Source organism: Manacus candei, unplaced genomic scaffold (assembly GCF_025592945.1).
Source record: "Manacus candei isolate 608988 ecotype Guabito, Panama unplaced genomic scaffold, ASM2559294v1 h1tg000016l, whole genome shotgun sequence".
In the NCBI taxonomy this organism is placed as follows: Eukaryota; Metazoa; Chordata; class Aves; order Passeriformes; family Pipridae; genus Manacus; species Manacus candei.
The window spans coordinates 2,002,291-2,017,292 of record NW_026138064.1 but is presented as its reverse complement, the minus strand read 5'-3'; the positions used below and the strand labels follow the sequence as shown (position 1 = coordinate 2,017,292).

Below are 15,002 nucleotides of genomic sequence, written 5' to 3'. Positions count from 1 at the left end.
CCAAATGAATCAATGGAAATCTTTTCATTGGCTTCATTGAGATCTAAATCAGGACACTAAATGCAAAGAGGATAAAACCAGTAAAACACTTTTAAAATTGTCATACAATATATTAGTAGAAATAAGAAACGGAATCAAGCCAGTCTTACTACGTGGAGCATAATGCAAATCTATACCTCTAGCCTCACAGTGGCTGATCAACATCATAGATATTAGCAAATTAAATTTGCTAATTAAATTGAATTTGATTCAACCTGGAAAACAGAAGGCTTGGGGTGACGTAAGTGCAGCCTTTCAGTACCTGAAGGCAGCCTACAAGAAAGATGGAGAGGGACTGTTTACAAGAGCATGGAGTGACAGGACAAGTGGGAATGTAGCCAAATTAAAAGAAAGTAGGTTTGGATCAAATATTAGGAAGAAAATGTTTATTGTGAGGATGGCGAGGCACTGGAACAGCTTGCCCAGAGAAGCTGTGGATGTCCCATCCCTGAGGTGTTCAAGGCCAGGCTGGATGGGGCTTTGAGCAACCTGGTCCAGTGGAAGTTGTCCCTGTCCATGACAGAAGGGTTGTAATTAGAAGATCTTTAAGGTCCCTTCCAACCCGAATAATTCTATAATTCTATGTGTCTGTGAAATGCTAGCAAGATAAACACTTTCTGCACTATCACTACAGTTCTTATTTCTCTAGCGTTACAGTTTTATTCATAATCATTAGTTCTGAAAGCTGGTGCTGGAATTCTTGAAACTCTACTGTGCATGACTTGAAAGACTAGACTTTTTAAAAGTAAATTATCTTTAGTAAGATATCTCTTTGGCAAAACTGGGGCTAAGGTCTCTGTAAATGCTTTATTTGAGTAAGCAAGTTGACATTGAAGCTATTGTATGAACTAATGTTACTAATGGCAAAATTTTGTAGCATCATTTACAAAACAATTCAGGTTCCCTTCAAAAAGAAATCAGGGTAGCATGGGCAAGTTTCAAACAGCTAGTGACTTAACATTTAATGATAAATTCAATTCAATATTTCAAATCCAATTTAAACTTCAAGCTATCAGCCAATTAAAATAAACATGATGATAGTTTTATATTGCTAGAATTACTGCTTTTTGGCTTGTCCCACAGGAACTGGCAACCTTTAGGGAAAACACAAAATGTATCATTTTGCTTTTACATATGATTTTCCCCCATGAAGAACACAAGTGACTGCTAACACTACAAAATTTAAAAATTCTTGGGAAGCATGTTTAAAGACTACAATTTGTTGTTATGCCTAGGATAAGTTTTTTACAGCTTTACAAAATCCTCTAAGCTTCTTAAAAAACAACCTGAATATATAAAGAATTTTATACATCAAATGAACAGAACTACCATATTAACAGTAACTGGATATCAAGCTCTTAAAATCAGCTACTGAAGATTATTCCTAAATTGCATCCAGGTGTATGAAGAACATTAATCATAGTGTCAAATAATTATATGGAGAGTTTCTCACAATTGTGAATCTCCAGTTTCAACAAAACATCTATCCATTTACTTCAAATGTAAACAGCAGCATTTTCACTGATTTTATTTAAAGATGTCAATTGCTGAATTTTACTTTTGTGAAAACAGGAAAGCAGATTCTCTAATTTATGGGCATGATCTAACTAGCAGAGATAGTGTTGATAATACGCGACAATGACTCAGCCATTTTATCTAAAGGAGAGGTAATAATTAGTTAGCCGGTCCTGCTGGACCTAGCATCAGAGATGGTCACTTGGCTTAATAACTACAACATGTTAATATTATTCTATATGGGTTTTAGAATATGTGAGGCTACCTAAATTATTTTTAAGATTCAGACAGGAAAAGATGAGATTTTTTTATGATGCAGTGTCATTTTTATATGAAGGAGGCAAAAATAAAAACACTGCAAAGGTGTAGAAACATAAATAGTTGGGAGCTCTGTATTTAAATGCAAGTCCTCATATTATAATAACTCATAACTGTTCACAAAATACAGTACAAAAAGTCTGCATTCTGTAGCAACTCACAGATGTGCTTAACAATGTATATTCCAGACTGAAAGCAAGTGTGGAGGGGGCCCAAAGTAGAGCATAAATATCAGACTTTGTAGAACCAAGGCCTGAAGTAATAAATTACTAACTATGCATGTTACTAACTTGAAAACGCTGTGTGTGAGGTTTCTGGTCATTTATAAAATGACCTATCAATAAATATGTGTTGATGGCTTTTTCTTTGATGGCCTTACATACATTGTGTATATACATACATATATGTAGGTATATGCATAGGCACACAAAATTATCAACTTTTTATCACTTTTGATAATGCCATCTTATAAATATATGATGATCAAATGTGGTATGTTTGCAACTCACCTGTCTGTTACGTTCATCCATAATCCTTGTAATCTGAATCTTTTTTCTCCCCATAGTCCCCGTTTTTTTTTCTCTCCTTCTTCCTTAAAATTACGTATTTTTCCCTTCTCTTTTCTTCCTCTTTCCCGTTTCCTCAAAACAAACCTCTTTCTTCAGCACTTGCTCTACTCAGTTCACAGTCCTCTGCATCCGTTCCTGCTAAACACAGAAAGGAAATCAAATGTTATTATGAAATTGATAACCAGATGAAAGTTACTATGGAGCTGCCCAAGCATTTACCATATAATTTAGTGCACACGTAAATTATAATAAAAATTTAATGCATCTATAAAATAAGTAATGTATGGAGAAATAATAATTTAATTCAAAGGCTTCTTTAAAAAAAAAAAACAACCCCCCAATATATCAAGTGAAGAAAAGGGCTGAAATACACATTGTGAAAATTTTAACAGAATTAGGTGCCTCTAATTTCAAATATCACTCACAGATCTAATATGAAAAATTACCTAAATCAGAGAGTTAATGAACCTTTCTGTACCTATGTATGCAAAGTAGGCCAGCTAATTCATTTCTGAAGGGAAAACAATCTTGTGTTTTGACAGCAGAGGTGATAATGTCCCTCATTATGCAAATATGATGGACCTTTATTAAAGTGTTACTTGATATATAAGAGATGTCAGCTACTTTAAATCCAAAATTTGTAACCTTATTCTTTAAGACTATGGATTAATGAAAATATCACTCAAGACACTTGAAGAAAACACTAGCGCATTTTCCCCTCGTTTCATCTCAGTGTAAGTTCTAAAATATTTTGATGGAGGAGTCATAATCAGCAAACATATCTTTCCTTATAAAAATGGAATAATAGAGACAGATGATAATTTATGAATGTTCTGAAAAATATTTTTACTTTTTTAGCAATGCATTGATCTTTACAATACTGGTTCTCTCACTGAGCTAGGGACAGTTACATGCAATATACAAAAAATACACAATGCAGGACACATTCTATATTTCACAAAATGTCATAAATCACATAATTAATTTCTATCATATCCAAAGTGTTTTTAGCAATAAAAGACTAGATGAAAATAGAAGAAAATACAGAAATGAGTTAGTCTAGTATGCGGTAAAAGACATAATTTTTCCTCCTCTATAATCTTAGTTTACAATATTTTTAGATTTACGTATTTTGAACAGAACAGTACAGAGTTCTTTGAAATGCAGAAGAGGAAAAAAAAATCTGAACAACACTAATTTAAATGTTTTTTAACATTTTCATGATAGTTTCATAGAGTGTTAAAAATATTGCCTTGGAAATAAAAATTTGGTAATTTTAAAACAGGAGCTAGTGTTTCCATATTTATTCTAAGATTGTAGTCTGTCAGCCAACCTGATGAATTATCACAATATGTTACACAGCACTAAGCTGATGTCGTGGCCATTTATTCCATTATTTATCTCTGATTCAAAGCTACTGAGGTAGAAAAGCTAGACCTCACTCCTGATCTTCAATTGTCACTTGATTTTCTTCACATACATTAAGCTGCTCATGTTTTATGACTAAGAAAAAAAGTTAACAAATAAATAGTCTGAGTTTTTTAACTAGCCACTATGATGCAATTAATCTGTTGGGCAAAACAAATTTTCAAGTATAGTAGTTATTACTTTTCTGCACAAAAAAGTAATTTTTAATATTATTTTCTAGCCATATTTATATATCATTAACATAATGCAAAACATGGAACATGGGTCAATTCATATTGATAATATAATAAAGTGTGGGCTAAAAATATTTTTTTTGCTGTTACTTTTTGTAGCTGAAAACAGTAACTTCTGACTACTTAAAAAGACACAAAGGTACTTGACCATATTTGCAACAAAAAAAGTTAAAAAAATTCCAAAAATATGAAATAAATTGATCAAATGTATTTTTAAAACCTTTTTTCCCAAAAACTAGGAGACAGTCTTATCTGATATTCAGTGTTGACAAACAAACCCAGTCTATTTTTAGAAACAGTTTTAAATTTCCTTGGACTAGGCTTATTTCCTGTTTTTTCTATAGTCTTACCTCCAACAAAAAGACCAAGTTAGAATAGTGTTTCCCATGCACATGCAGGACTCGAAGGAGTCTAACAGGTTTTCTCTGTGACAGTAAGCCCATAGGCTAATCCACAGCAAATGCATATGGAACAACTTCCTCTCCTTTCATTCAACTGAAATCAGTGGCCCTATCAGTTTACAGCACTATGTCTTCCTAAGCTCCTATTCACTGCAAGGCGGAAGGTCAGGGTGGACAGATTAGAGCAGTGGTGACTGGTTAGTGAGGATGAGCTGTTCTGCAGATCAAGATGCTCATGCTTAGTGAGTTCAGAAAAAAAAAATCTCTTAATGCTGAGAAAAATCTTATCAGGAAGGAGAGAAATCATAGTGGAGGAGCAATATGTTGAATCTCTCTCACACACTTATCAGTTCCACATTTAAGACCAGTCTTTAAACAACAAAAAATTTATAGGCAGTTGAAAGTCAGAACACTTAAAATTTCTGTGATCTACACAAAATTATCTTAAAGTAATTAACACAACACTTCATGAGCAGAATTTTGTTTTTCATTGCTTTACTACACTAGTTTTATTTTAGGTGGAAAAAGATGTGTAGGAAAATAAAGTTGAAAGGGAGCAAGGATGACTTCATTGTTAATTATCATGCAACTTGAGAGAACTTGAAGGAGAAGACAAATTGTGTTAGGTCATACATATAAACCACACAATTTGCAAAGAAACATAAATTTGTTTCAACACACCACGGGTTTTCTTGAAAAAATCTTTCTTCCATTTGCTTTTTTCTTACTTCTCTAATGTCAAATATAAGCTTTCAATTGTTGTAGTAAATTTATTTCCTTTTAAAAAAAATAATTTCTGCTATTCTTACCACTACTAGAGACAAATTGGGAATGTTGTGGTATTCTCTATATCTGTCTTATTCTTTTACATACACACACACACACACACATACACATAAATATACCTATCAACACATAATGCTTCAAGAGCTATTCTTACTATGCTTTTGTGAGTAGTTCTATTTATTTCATTAGTACATATATTAAACAAACAGTTGGATTAATTCCTAATCAATGAGACACAGATAAGTAAATCAAGACATCTCATTCAAGAGCTATAATGTTCACAGGTTGGTAATTTCTAAGTCAGACAGAATGTCAAGACCTCTGGAGACTAAAAAATTGCCATGGCTGCTTTAGGTCTTCACCAGTGTTCTCGACACTTTTTGAAAGTTCTTGCAGGGTTAAAAACTGCACTATCAAGTATTTAAAGTTCCTCTTAACTCATAAATCATTTCCCTAACATTAATAAAGCACATTGACTAGAAAAGTTGAATGTACTACAAAACTGAAATAGCACTGCAGGTTTCCATTATCCAAGAGAATTTAAAAAGAACTTTGTTGAAGTACTTCCACATAAAAGAAACCTTCCAACTTAATGATAAGGTCACATGCAAACAAATTGCATTTAAAGAAACACAGTGTTAGATGCTATTGTGTTATAGTCATCTGCATTTTTTCTTTTTGCAAAGCCAAACATTAAAAAAAAATAAATAAAACAGACTGCTTACAAAAAGAGGAACTTCATTTTTGGCGGGCTTCTGTTCACTTTGTGATTTGGCAGAGGCAGTGGTAGCTGACAGAAGATTGATCTGAGCCTTGAGAAGGGCAAAGAGCTATTGGACAAATGCAGCAGATCAGTTGACTGCTCCCATCTCTCTTTTGAACACTCACACACAGACATATAGGCACAACACATACACACACACATGCACACCCACTATTCCTGCTCTGCAACACAGAAGAATCTTGACAGAATGGCAGGAAACACGCACAGAGCGGTCAGGGAAGGATATGATGTCAGCAACCACGAACAATAAAAGGTGTAAAGGTGCTTCCTTCCCTAAACTGTTCCAGAAGTGCAAAATGGGAACCAAAACTCTCCACTTCCTTCTCCAAGCAGAACTGTCTGAATCTGCTCTGCTGCAAACCCCAGACAGAGAGTCCTTTGAGCAGTTACACCAGGGGCAATAAGAAGTATCAAAACATAACAGGAAAAATATTTAATTTATAAACAAGAGGGCAGCCAGAGAAAAACAAAGTTAAAATGTGCTAGAGTTTAACATTTTCATGGTTGCTTTAGGAAAGAAACAAACTTGCCATAAAGATGTCCCTGTTCCATTAAGCGGTTTGCATTCTGAAGGGATTAATTAGGTTAAAACTGAGAAAAAAACATTTTTTTTATTATCCTGATATAAGGAAACAAATAAAAAAAATGCTGTCCCCTTTCTCTTACCATTCTTTTCTTGGTGTTATGAAAGTAGCTTTTAAGGTCTATGAAATCTTTTTATGCAAGCCTGTTTTCTCAAACAAGTTTTCAATCATCATCTAAATAAAAAATGTGAATGAATTAAGTAAAAACACATCAGTTACTTTTCTGATGAAAAATTAGCTGCAAAAACTGCAATGTAAACATGAAAATTGACAGTGGGGAACCCATATTCGAATAAAATGGTCACTCAAATATTTTCTGTAAAAACCCTGGTTGACTATGTTCCATACACAGATGAAGACAACTACATAGTGAAGAAAAGACAGACATACTGTAGCAATTCAAGACATCACTTATTTGGGGTCTGTCACCTTGAGCTTGATATAGTTGAAGGAAAAGCATGAAGGGTGAAAATAATGATTATCTATCATGTTATCTGACTGAGATCAGCTGACATTAAAGATAGATGTGGTTCTTCACATTCACATGGTGGTTTGGCTGCATAGTCATTACAAAAAACACAGTTTGGACCATTAACAGAAAGGTTATGATAAAATTATATATGTCATCATCATGGCAATATATCAGTAAAGCAGCAGTGGCACGACCTACAGTATGGTTATCCAGGCAGAAAGCCATGCAACAAATGAATCTGAGTCATCTTAAGCTTTCAAACATCTGTCTACAACACTCTGATTTAGAAATTAAACATAACCTACACTTGTGTTTTGATCTTATGGGCAGGCTGCCATATGAAAAGATTGGAAAGGAGTTCATTTTAATCTACTAAATTTAACTCAAGAGATCATGCATTTTGCTACAGGAAATATAAACCAAATATTTAAGCCATAATGGATACACTGCAACAGATGAAGTACTACAGATTACTAGAGAGACAGTAAGTCAAACCAAAAAAGTCTGTACATGAAGAAAATATTTGTAAACTTTAACTATCAAAACTTATTCATCTTTTCAGTTATCTAACCTCATTCCTGACTTATGGCATGAGTTTAATTTATAATGGAGAATAACTCAAGGGCAATGAAGTTCTGCACCAAGGCAGGAGTAAAATGTTCATAAACTTGCTAACTGTGAAATCATTCCTTATAAGTTGTTAGTTAAAGGTTTTAGAGAAAACTTGACTCATTTGATCTGAAGTCATATTTCACTAATTTTACTACTGATTTTGACAGTATCTGCTGGATTTGTAAGATTATTTCAGCTGATACTCCATTTATTAGTTAATGTGCTCATGTGTAAAGTCTGATCTTCCGGAGTTATACCTTATTTGCTTTTCATGTTTATATTTTACCATATTCCCAATACAATGACAATGTAGCCATGAATTGCAGAAAGTTCCTCTTGCAGCCAAGTTACTGACTGTCAATCAATACCATTATTTGCATGACTTGGAAGTGTCATGAGAATTCTAGCATTATGATTCTTTTTTTTTAGTTTGCACTTCTGAAGACAAGCTGTAAGAATGCTTCAGATAACTGTGGTCATTGTAACTTGTAACTCAAAACAAGTTATCTCACAGAGCAAGAACTTGTGCAACGTGGGTGGAAGAGTTTCACTTGCTCTTATTTTGCAAAGTTCCCCTGAAAAGTTTTTTGGGCAAACTAAGCATCATTGCCAAAATAGTGGAAAAGATGGCACTTCCTAACAGTAATCCTGCTTCACTATGTCACACAACACCCTGCTTTTTAATGGACTGAATTACTGAGACTTGAATACCCAGTCTGTAGCCACCTCTCAATTTAAGCAGATCCATGCCTATATGAAAAAGAAAGGAGTAACTTTATCTTACCTTCCAGTTGAGAGGCATCCACCCAGCACAGTGACAGGAGGATTTTCTGAATATTACATGCATGTTATACCAAACCTCGTCATGCTGATAAAGAACCATGATAAAAAACCATGACAGGAGGCCAAAGGCCTTCCAAGTGATTGTGGAATTTGCCACAGATAGTGAGTCACTCCTTGCAGCAGTGCACCAAAAGAAGAAACCAACAGCAATCTAGATGAAAACTGATTGTCTCCACCCCAGTAAGATATGAAGAAAGGACAACTTGGTTAAGTTAAAACATTTTTGAAGATGGTCATGATGAAGAAGAATATTTGATTTGTAAAGCAAAGAATGCATACACTAATGCATATTTTAAGGAAGTGAAATGTTAATATAAAATATGTATCAGTGAAGAGTCGGTTGGTTTTAAACTACAATGATCAGCAGGTGGTATTTCCATGCCTACCCATCACCCAGAAGAAAAAATTGGAAAGTAAATAGTTTGAAGAAAAAGTTTGCAGGTTTATGATTTGGTTCATGCTGTACCCTTAGCAGCTAGACAGACAGAATGGGAGTCTGACCAATATGTACAGAATAAGATCCATAAAGTTCTTCTGAGACTGTCTCAAGTACAGCAGTTTATCCAATTAGACAAGTTGATAATAAAAGGGAAAAAATAAAGAACTGAAAACTGAATCCCCTAATTGATCTGAAATGGAGACAGTACCTAGGAATGGGAACCTGTCTGAAAATGGAGTAGGGAAATTGGACCACTGCAAATCCAGCTAGGAGATTTGACAGTTTTGAGATAATAATTTGATTGGATTGCATTATAGTTAATAGATGTGTAATGAATATCAGGAAAGGTTTTAAAAATTCAGTCTGTCATTTACTGAGCTGGAGGAGATGAGTAAGCAATTCGGTAGTCAACAGGCTAAGATTTAGCACCTTGTGAGTTGAAAAGGTGTCTTAGAGCTACTCTGATCTGGGTCTATCTGTATTTAAAGACATCTTGCATACCAGGTAAGATGTTACCATTACAGTTTGGGAGCAGTCTTACACACAAATACAAAGGACTTTGGAGAGCGTTGGCTTATTACAGAAAAAGTCTAAGATCTACAGAACTGAGTCATTGCATCACCTGAAAGCAGTCTCTGACTGGTTAGATCTAGATGTACAGATTTGTTACTAGTGCATGTATGTGAGGAAGTCTGTGGTGAGGAACTTGAATCCCTAAAATGGCTATTAAGAATCAGGCGATAATTCCAGGTATTATTGGAAGAAGCTATGTACTGCAAATATCAAATCACAGCCTGAACTTGGGCACAAGCACTTGGCAATGGTGGTATCAGTGACAGACAATTTTAGATTGTCCTCTATTGAAAAAAGTACGGATTGATTCTCAAAACGATCCTTTTCAATTAGACTTTTGATTACTTTCTGCTTATAATTTGCTGAATGGCAGAAAGCAAGGAAGCTCGGTACAGGCACTTAGACAAAGGAGATGGAGACAGTGTCTGAACTATGGTCAGTGATGAGTCTGGAAGCAACAGATGGAGTGGATGGAGAAGAGAATTAAATTTTGGGTGAACAGGTGGACTTGTTGATATCTACATAGACCTGGTGTTCTTCATCTTCATCCAAAAAGCTCCAGAGAAATTTTACACACTCTGACCCAGGATCCTCCCTTTTATCACTCAAAGGGCACTGTAACATGCCTATCTATGTTTAGCAATGCAGCTGAGTTCTCCTATTGCAGGTTTGTGCTGCACCACCACTTCACCCCTATGTGGAGGAAAAAAGACTTGGATTGTAGAAACCTCATAAGCATAATTTTGAAAATGGATGTCTTATACATTTGCAAATGAATCATTTCAGGAAGCTTTTAGAGAAAAGAGAAAGCTTTTAGAAACACGATTTTTGTGGCATGAATAAACAGGACAAACCATGATAAGAACTCAAAGTGTCTTTAAATTACCGAGTAAATAAATGAGTGAGCACTGTATTTGGTTCAAAGACTAAGCTGAAAATTAGGAGGGATCATCCAAGGAGGCAGAATAGGGAAACAACTGAGGATGAAAATACATTAAAACTGAGAACATAGGTGCAGAAATTAACAAAAACTCAGATGTGAATAAGTTCCTCATTAAAAGAAAATATATACCTCTACCAGAGAACAGATTCCATAGAAATATTGTGAAGGGGTTGATGCCTTAAGCCCCTAATGTTTTTTATTTTTCTAATATTTGTAAGACTTGTAAGTTTTATAAGTAGTGGAAGTAGATTTTAAAAGCAGCAACCCCACCCTTCTTTGTCCCTTGTCCCTTTCCCTTTCTCTAGCACCCTTGTTTACACATTCCTTAACCCTCTTACCCCATTCTATGCTCCCTATATCAATCCTACTTCTGAATATAGCAGAAATGTTTAGTCTTTTGTCAAGGCAAGGCCTAGATTGTTGGCAGAACAGCATATCAGGGCCTAAACACAGAATACGGTCAAGAATTAGGTAACTATGTACCCTTTGTGCTCTGATGAAGAGGAAGGTGGGATGAACACGGGGTCCCAAAACCCCCAGACCCGTTTCTCAGGGGGTGGACCCGGGGCGGACCAGAGTAAAGGCCACAGGGTGGACACATCTGGGATTGGATGGATGGTATTATAAAATGCAACATCTCAGGCATGGCCAGTGCGCGTCTTGTAACATCTTAGCCTTGGCAAAATAAACCCTTTTCTTACCTCACCCCCAATGAACTGCTCTGGAGATTTTTTCAGCATCAAAATTCCACGGCAACAGGGTTAATAAAAGGAATCCTTTCCAACACAACCAAAGTGAGTGACAAAAATTGTCAAGGTAAAGCTTGATTGAAAGTGAAACTGTTTTGGGTTAGTGATGGGAAATATCCTGACAGGAAAACTGTACAAATATGTTAAGGTGGTAAAACATTTTAACTGGATGGGAAGTGTGGTTCATGGTGTTGCCATTTTAAGATTAATTTGAGTAGTGAATGGAAGATGAAAGAGATAGAAGGAATAGGATTATTGCTGGTAAGTGTAACTTCTGTGCTCCTATAGTCCTGAACATTGAAAAAAATATAGGAAAGAATTATTTTTTAGGAGTTTGTGATTTGTGAGGACAAGGAGAAGCTGAAAATGTTGAGATATTGGGAGAGAACTCAGTTATAGAAAATACAAAGAGTAGAGCTTGGAAATAAAACTAACACAGGTTTTGGAATAATGGTTGATGGGATAGGGAACTCGAACATTAATACTTGATAATGTATAATGAATCAATTCTCAAGTCTTGCTACATTTAGAGATTTAATAAATCTTCATAAACAAAAAATATTAAGGAAATATTTGACTCAGTTATCACTTTCCCTGCCCTAATGGCAATAATCCTGAATTTGGCTAGCTACTCAAGCCAAAACGGGACAAAGTCTCTTAAGCCTGTACTTTAATGTCGTTCAGCTTCCTATCAGAAAAATGAAGTAATTAAAAATGAGAGGATTCATGCAGGTGTCCCTGAGCCATGGAAATTCCTCAAATAATAGGATAAAACCTATTCAGGCTTGAAAAATTTGATTATAATGACTCAGGTATTTGTTTATTTATTTTCTACTATTAGATACTGTATGATGCAACCAGTCACCTAAGCCCATCACTGACTCGCCAAAGATGGAATTAATCTCAGGCAGACAACACTTAAAATGTAGAGAATGTTACTGATTTCTATGTAGCTACTCCTTTTTACTAATACAAACATGAGAATAGATCCACCACTAGTACTGAAAAAGAAGTCAGACAAGCTTTATAGGCAGAGTTAGTACCTCATGTAGACTAACCAATTTGGAAAAAATAAATCACCTTTATGGTGTAGAATTCTTTGGCTCAATGTACCCAAATCTCATCCTTTTATTTCAGCTATGGAAGTTGGAAATTAAATATATTACCTCTGCCCAGAAATCATCTCTTATCTGTGGTGTTAGATCATTTCAGCTACAACTATACTACCAGAGAAACAGAACGTTGGTTTTCCTACAGCATAGACCTAAACACATAATTTTCACGTGTAAATACCTTTATTAGTTTTCTAATGCAACCTCACATCTGTACATCCTTCATCTGGTAATTTTTTTCTTAAAGGGGAATTCTTAGACACAGAGATGTTCTGCTTCTCTTTTTTTTTTTTTTTTTTTTTTGTATACTCTGTTCTAGAAACACACTCTTTTTGCTTTAATTTCTTCCCAGAAATGTCAAGAATTAAATACAGTTGTTCTCAAATGTAGACTGCACAACACTGTGGAGAGCTGCTGAGCTGCTAGCAGTTCATTCATTTTGTGTGAATGCTAATATGATAAAAACTATTGACACTCCCTGAACTCAACTGCTTGCCCAGAGACAGATGCAGGCTTAAAATGAGGAGAAAGAAGAAGAAGGGGAAAAGAAAAAAAAAAAAGGCAAGGGAAATGTATCAATCTTCCCAATGACCATGACAGCTGAAAATCTACATCATTAATGCTTCCAATCCCACTCAGATAATTTTTTCTCCCAAGGACAAAAGGAGATGAAATGTGTGTCAGGTACATAATAAGGCTAAAAAAAAAAAAGATAGTACCTGCATTTCACTGCAGAGGGGTGAGGAACCACCTCTGTGCAGTGTGTCCTTTCTAACGGCAAAGCTCATAAATTAGGACAGGTCGCTGCTTTTAAACATATAAAATACACACAATTTAAATAGAAACACATTAATTCAGAACAGATTTGCTCTAAAAAAAGGAAAAAAAAGAAAAGTACAGTGGCAGTATAGCAAAGTAGCATGATTACAAAGACTTGATACCTTTTACAAGCCACATGATAGGAAATAAACCTTGCACATATATTGTCTTGTGCCTCATGTCTGGAATTCTGCATGTTCAGGAGGAAGCATCTGTTGGAAAAATGGAAGGTTCTGACTAGCAAGAAATAACGTATGTGGCCATATCTCTTAGTGCTAGCACACCATATATCATTTGCTAAAGCTATTTACTTTCTACCTCCTGGCTGCATCTTGATAAGGAGGATCTCTCTATGCTGTAAGATCTGAACTGAACTCTCACTGGTTTGGAATCAGAAAAAATGCATAAACAGATAAGGCTGCTTATAAGAAAAGAATTTGCTATGTAAAAAAAAAAGTAAAAAAATACGGGAGAAAAAACATTGCCTGAAACAATTGGCTTTATGCTGTCTGTTCAGAAAGAAGTTTTCTGTTGTTCTGGATTAGTGGGATATTCTACAAATTTTTTTGTTGTCCTTGGTGGCGGACAGACAGGCAAGCAATAGATATATTTCTGTTAACAATACTCTCATGAAGAGAGAAAAAGAGAGAAAATGGAGAAACCTAAAATATACAACACACTGAGGAGCTATGCTGTGATATGACAAAGACCTAAAAGAACTGCAGCTTCGTATCTGCATTAGTTACAAAGACATAAATAGCCTCATCTAATTTAGTGTACTGTTCAAACACATCGTAGTTCACATTCAGTTTTTGAAAACTGTGCTAGGTAACTAATTCATACTTTTCACATGAGGATTTGATCTTCTAATTTTTCACAGAATTGAAGTCTAACAGCTTTAACCTCAAGATCTGTAAAAGCAAAATTTCTACTGAAAGGGATGGTGTTTACCACACAGGTACACCTACCACTGTCTATAACTACAAAAGCCACAAATGAGCATCACATCCTGCTTACTGAACCTCAGCTGTAACCACTCCATTAGCACATGCATCTGGATTTATTTATTTCTTACACATATAAGACACAATGCATTTGTCAGTAGCCAATGTAAAAAGTAAGCATCCTTGACAAATATCAGAAGAAAACAGACATATAAAATGTTCTTAATTTGCAGAGGGAAAATACAGTGGAATTATCTTGATAGTCTCCATTCTATCTTGAATGAGCTTTTGTTTTTCTAAACAGATCATTGCCAGCATTGCTCATTTTATTATTAACGTAAAAGCATGCTGAAAAAATAAAAACATAATCAATAAAAAGATACATTAGCTAAATCTTTTTGTGGCCTTGAATGTACATTACGTTTTCTCAGAACTGGTACTTTTTGAGCTCTATTGATATGTAAGGTGGTTTCTGATAAAATATATTCTTAGAAACAGGCAGTCGTGGCAAAAGTAGCAGGCAGCATAGTGTAAAGAATTGGATTCAAGGTTGGGATGCAAACATGGCTGAGATCTGCTCCCTCTTCTGCCAAAAATATTTAATGTCACTTTCATTTTCTACTCAGTTTCTCTGTTGGAAACATGAGGATAAGAAACCTGTGGATTTGCTCGTGCAAATGTGCTAAAAACAGGGAATATTTATTACACAATAGAGAAATTCCAAAGGCTTTCAGTCAATATTCTATACTTTTCATCTGGTATAATTAGTGAGCATGTAAACAAATATAGCAGATAATGTAGCAGACTTAAAAACTTACAAAATCAATGTAAAGGGCAAG

The 15,002-nt window shown here is 35.0% G+C and overlaps 1 protein-coding gene across 14 annotated transcripts in view; it reads right to left on the bottom strand.

The window, feature by feature from the left end:
• MEF2C (myocyte enhancer factor 2C) overlaps positions 1–15,002 on the bottom strand; it is a 135,871-nt gene that overhangs the window by 74,914 nt on the left and 45,955 nt on the right. For 10 of the 14 annotated variants that reach the window (XM_051782637.1, XM_051782635.1, XM_051782643.1 and 7 more), the window contains one exon: positions 2,382–2,579. In XM_051782637.1, coding sequence (XP_051638597.1) covers positions 2,382–2,435 — 54 coding nt within the window. In that variant the 5' untranslated portion in view covers positions 2,436–2,579. Of the gene's footprint in view, positions 1–2,381; positions 2,580–6,014; positions 6,120–15,002 lie in introns of all 14 variants that reach the window. The other 4 variants (XM_051782638.1, XM_051782641.1, XM_051782636.1 and 1 more) reach the window with 3 other exon arrangements.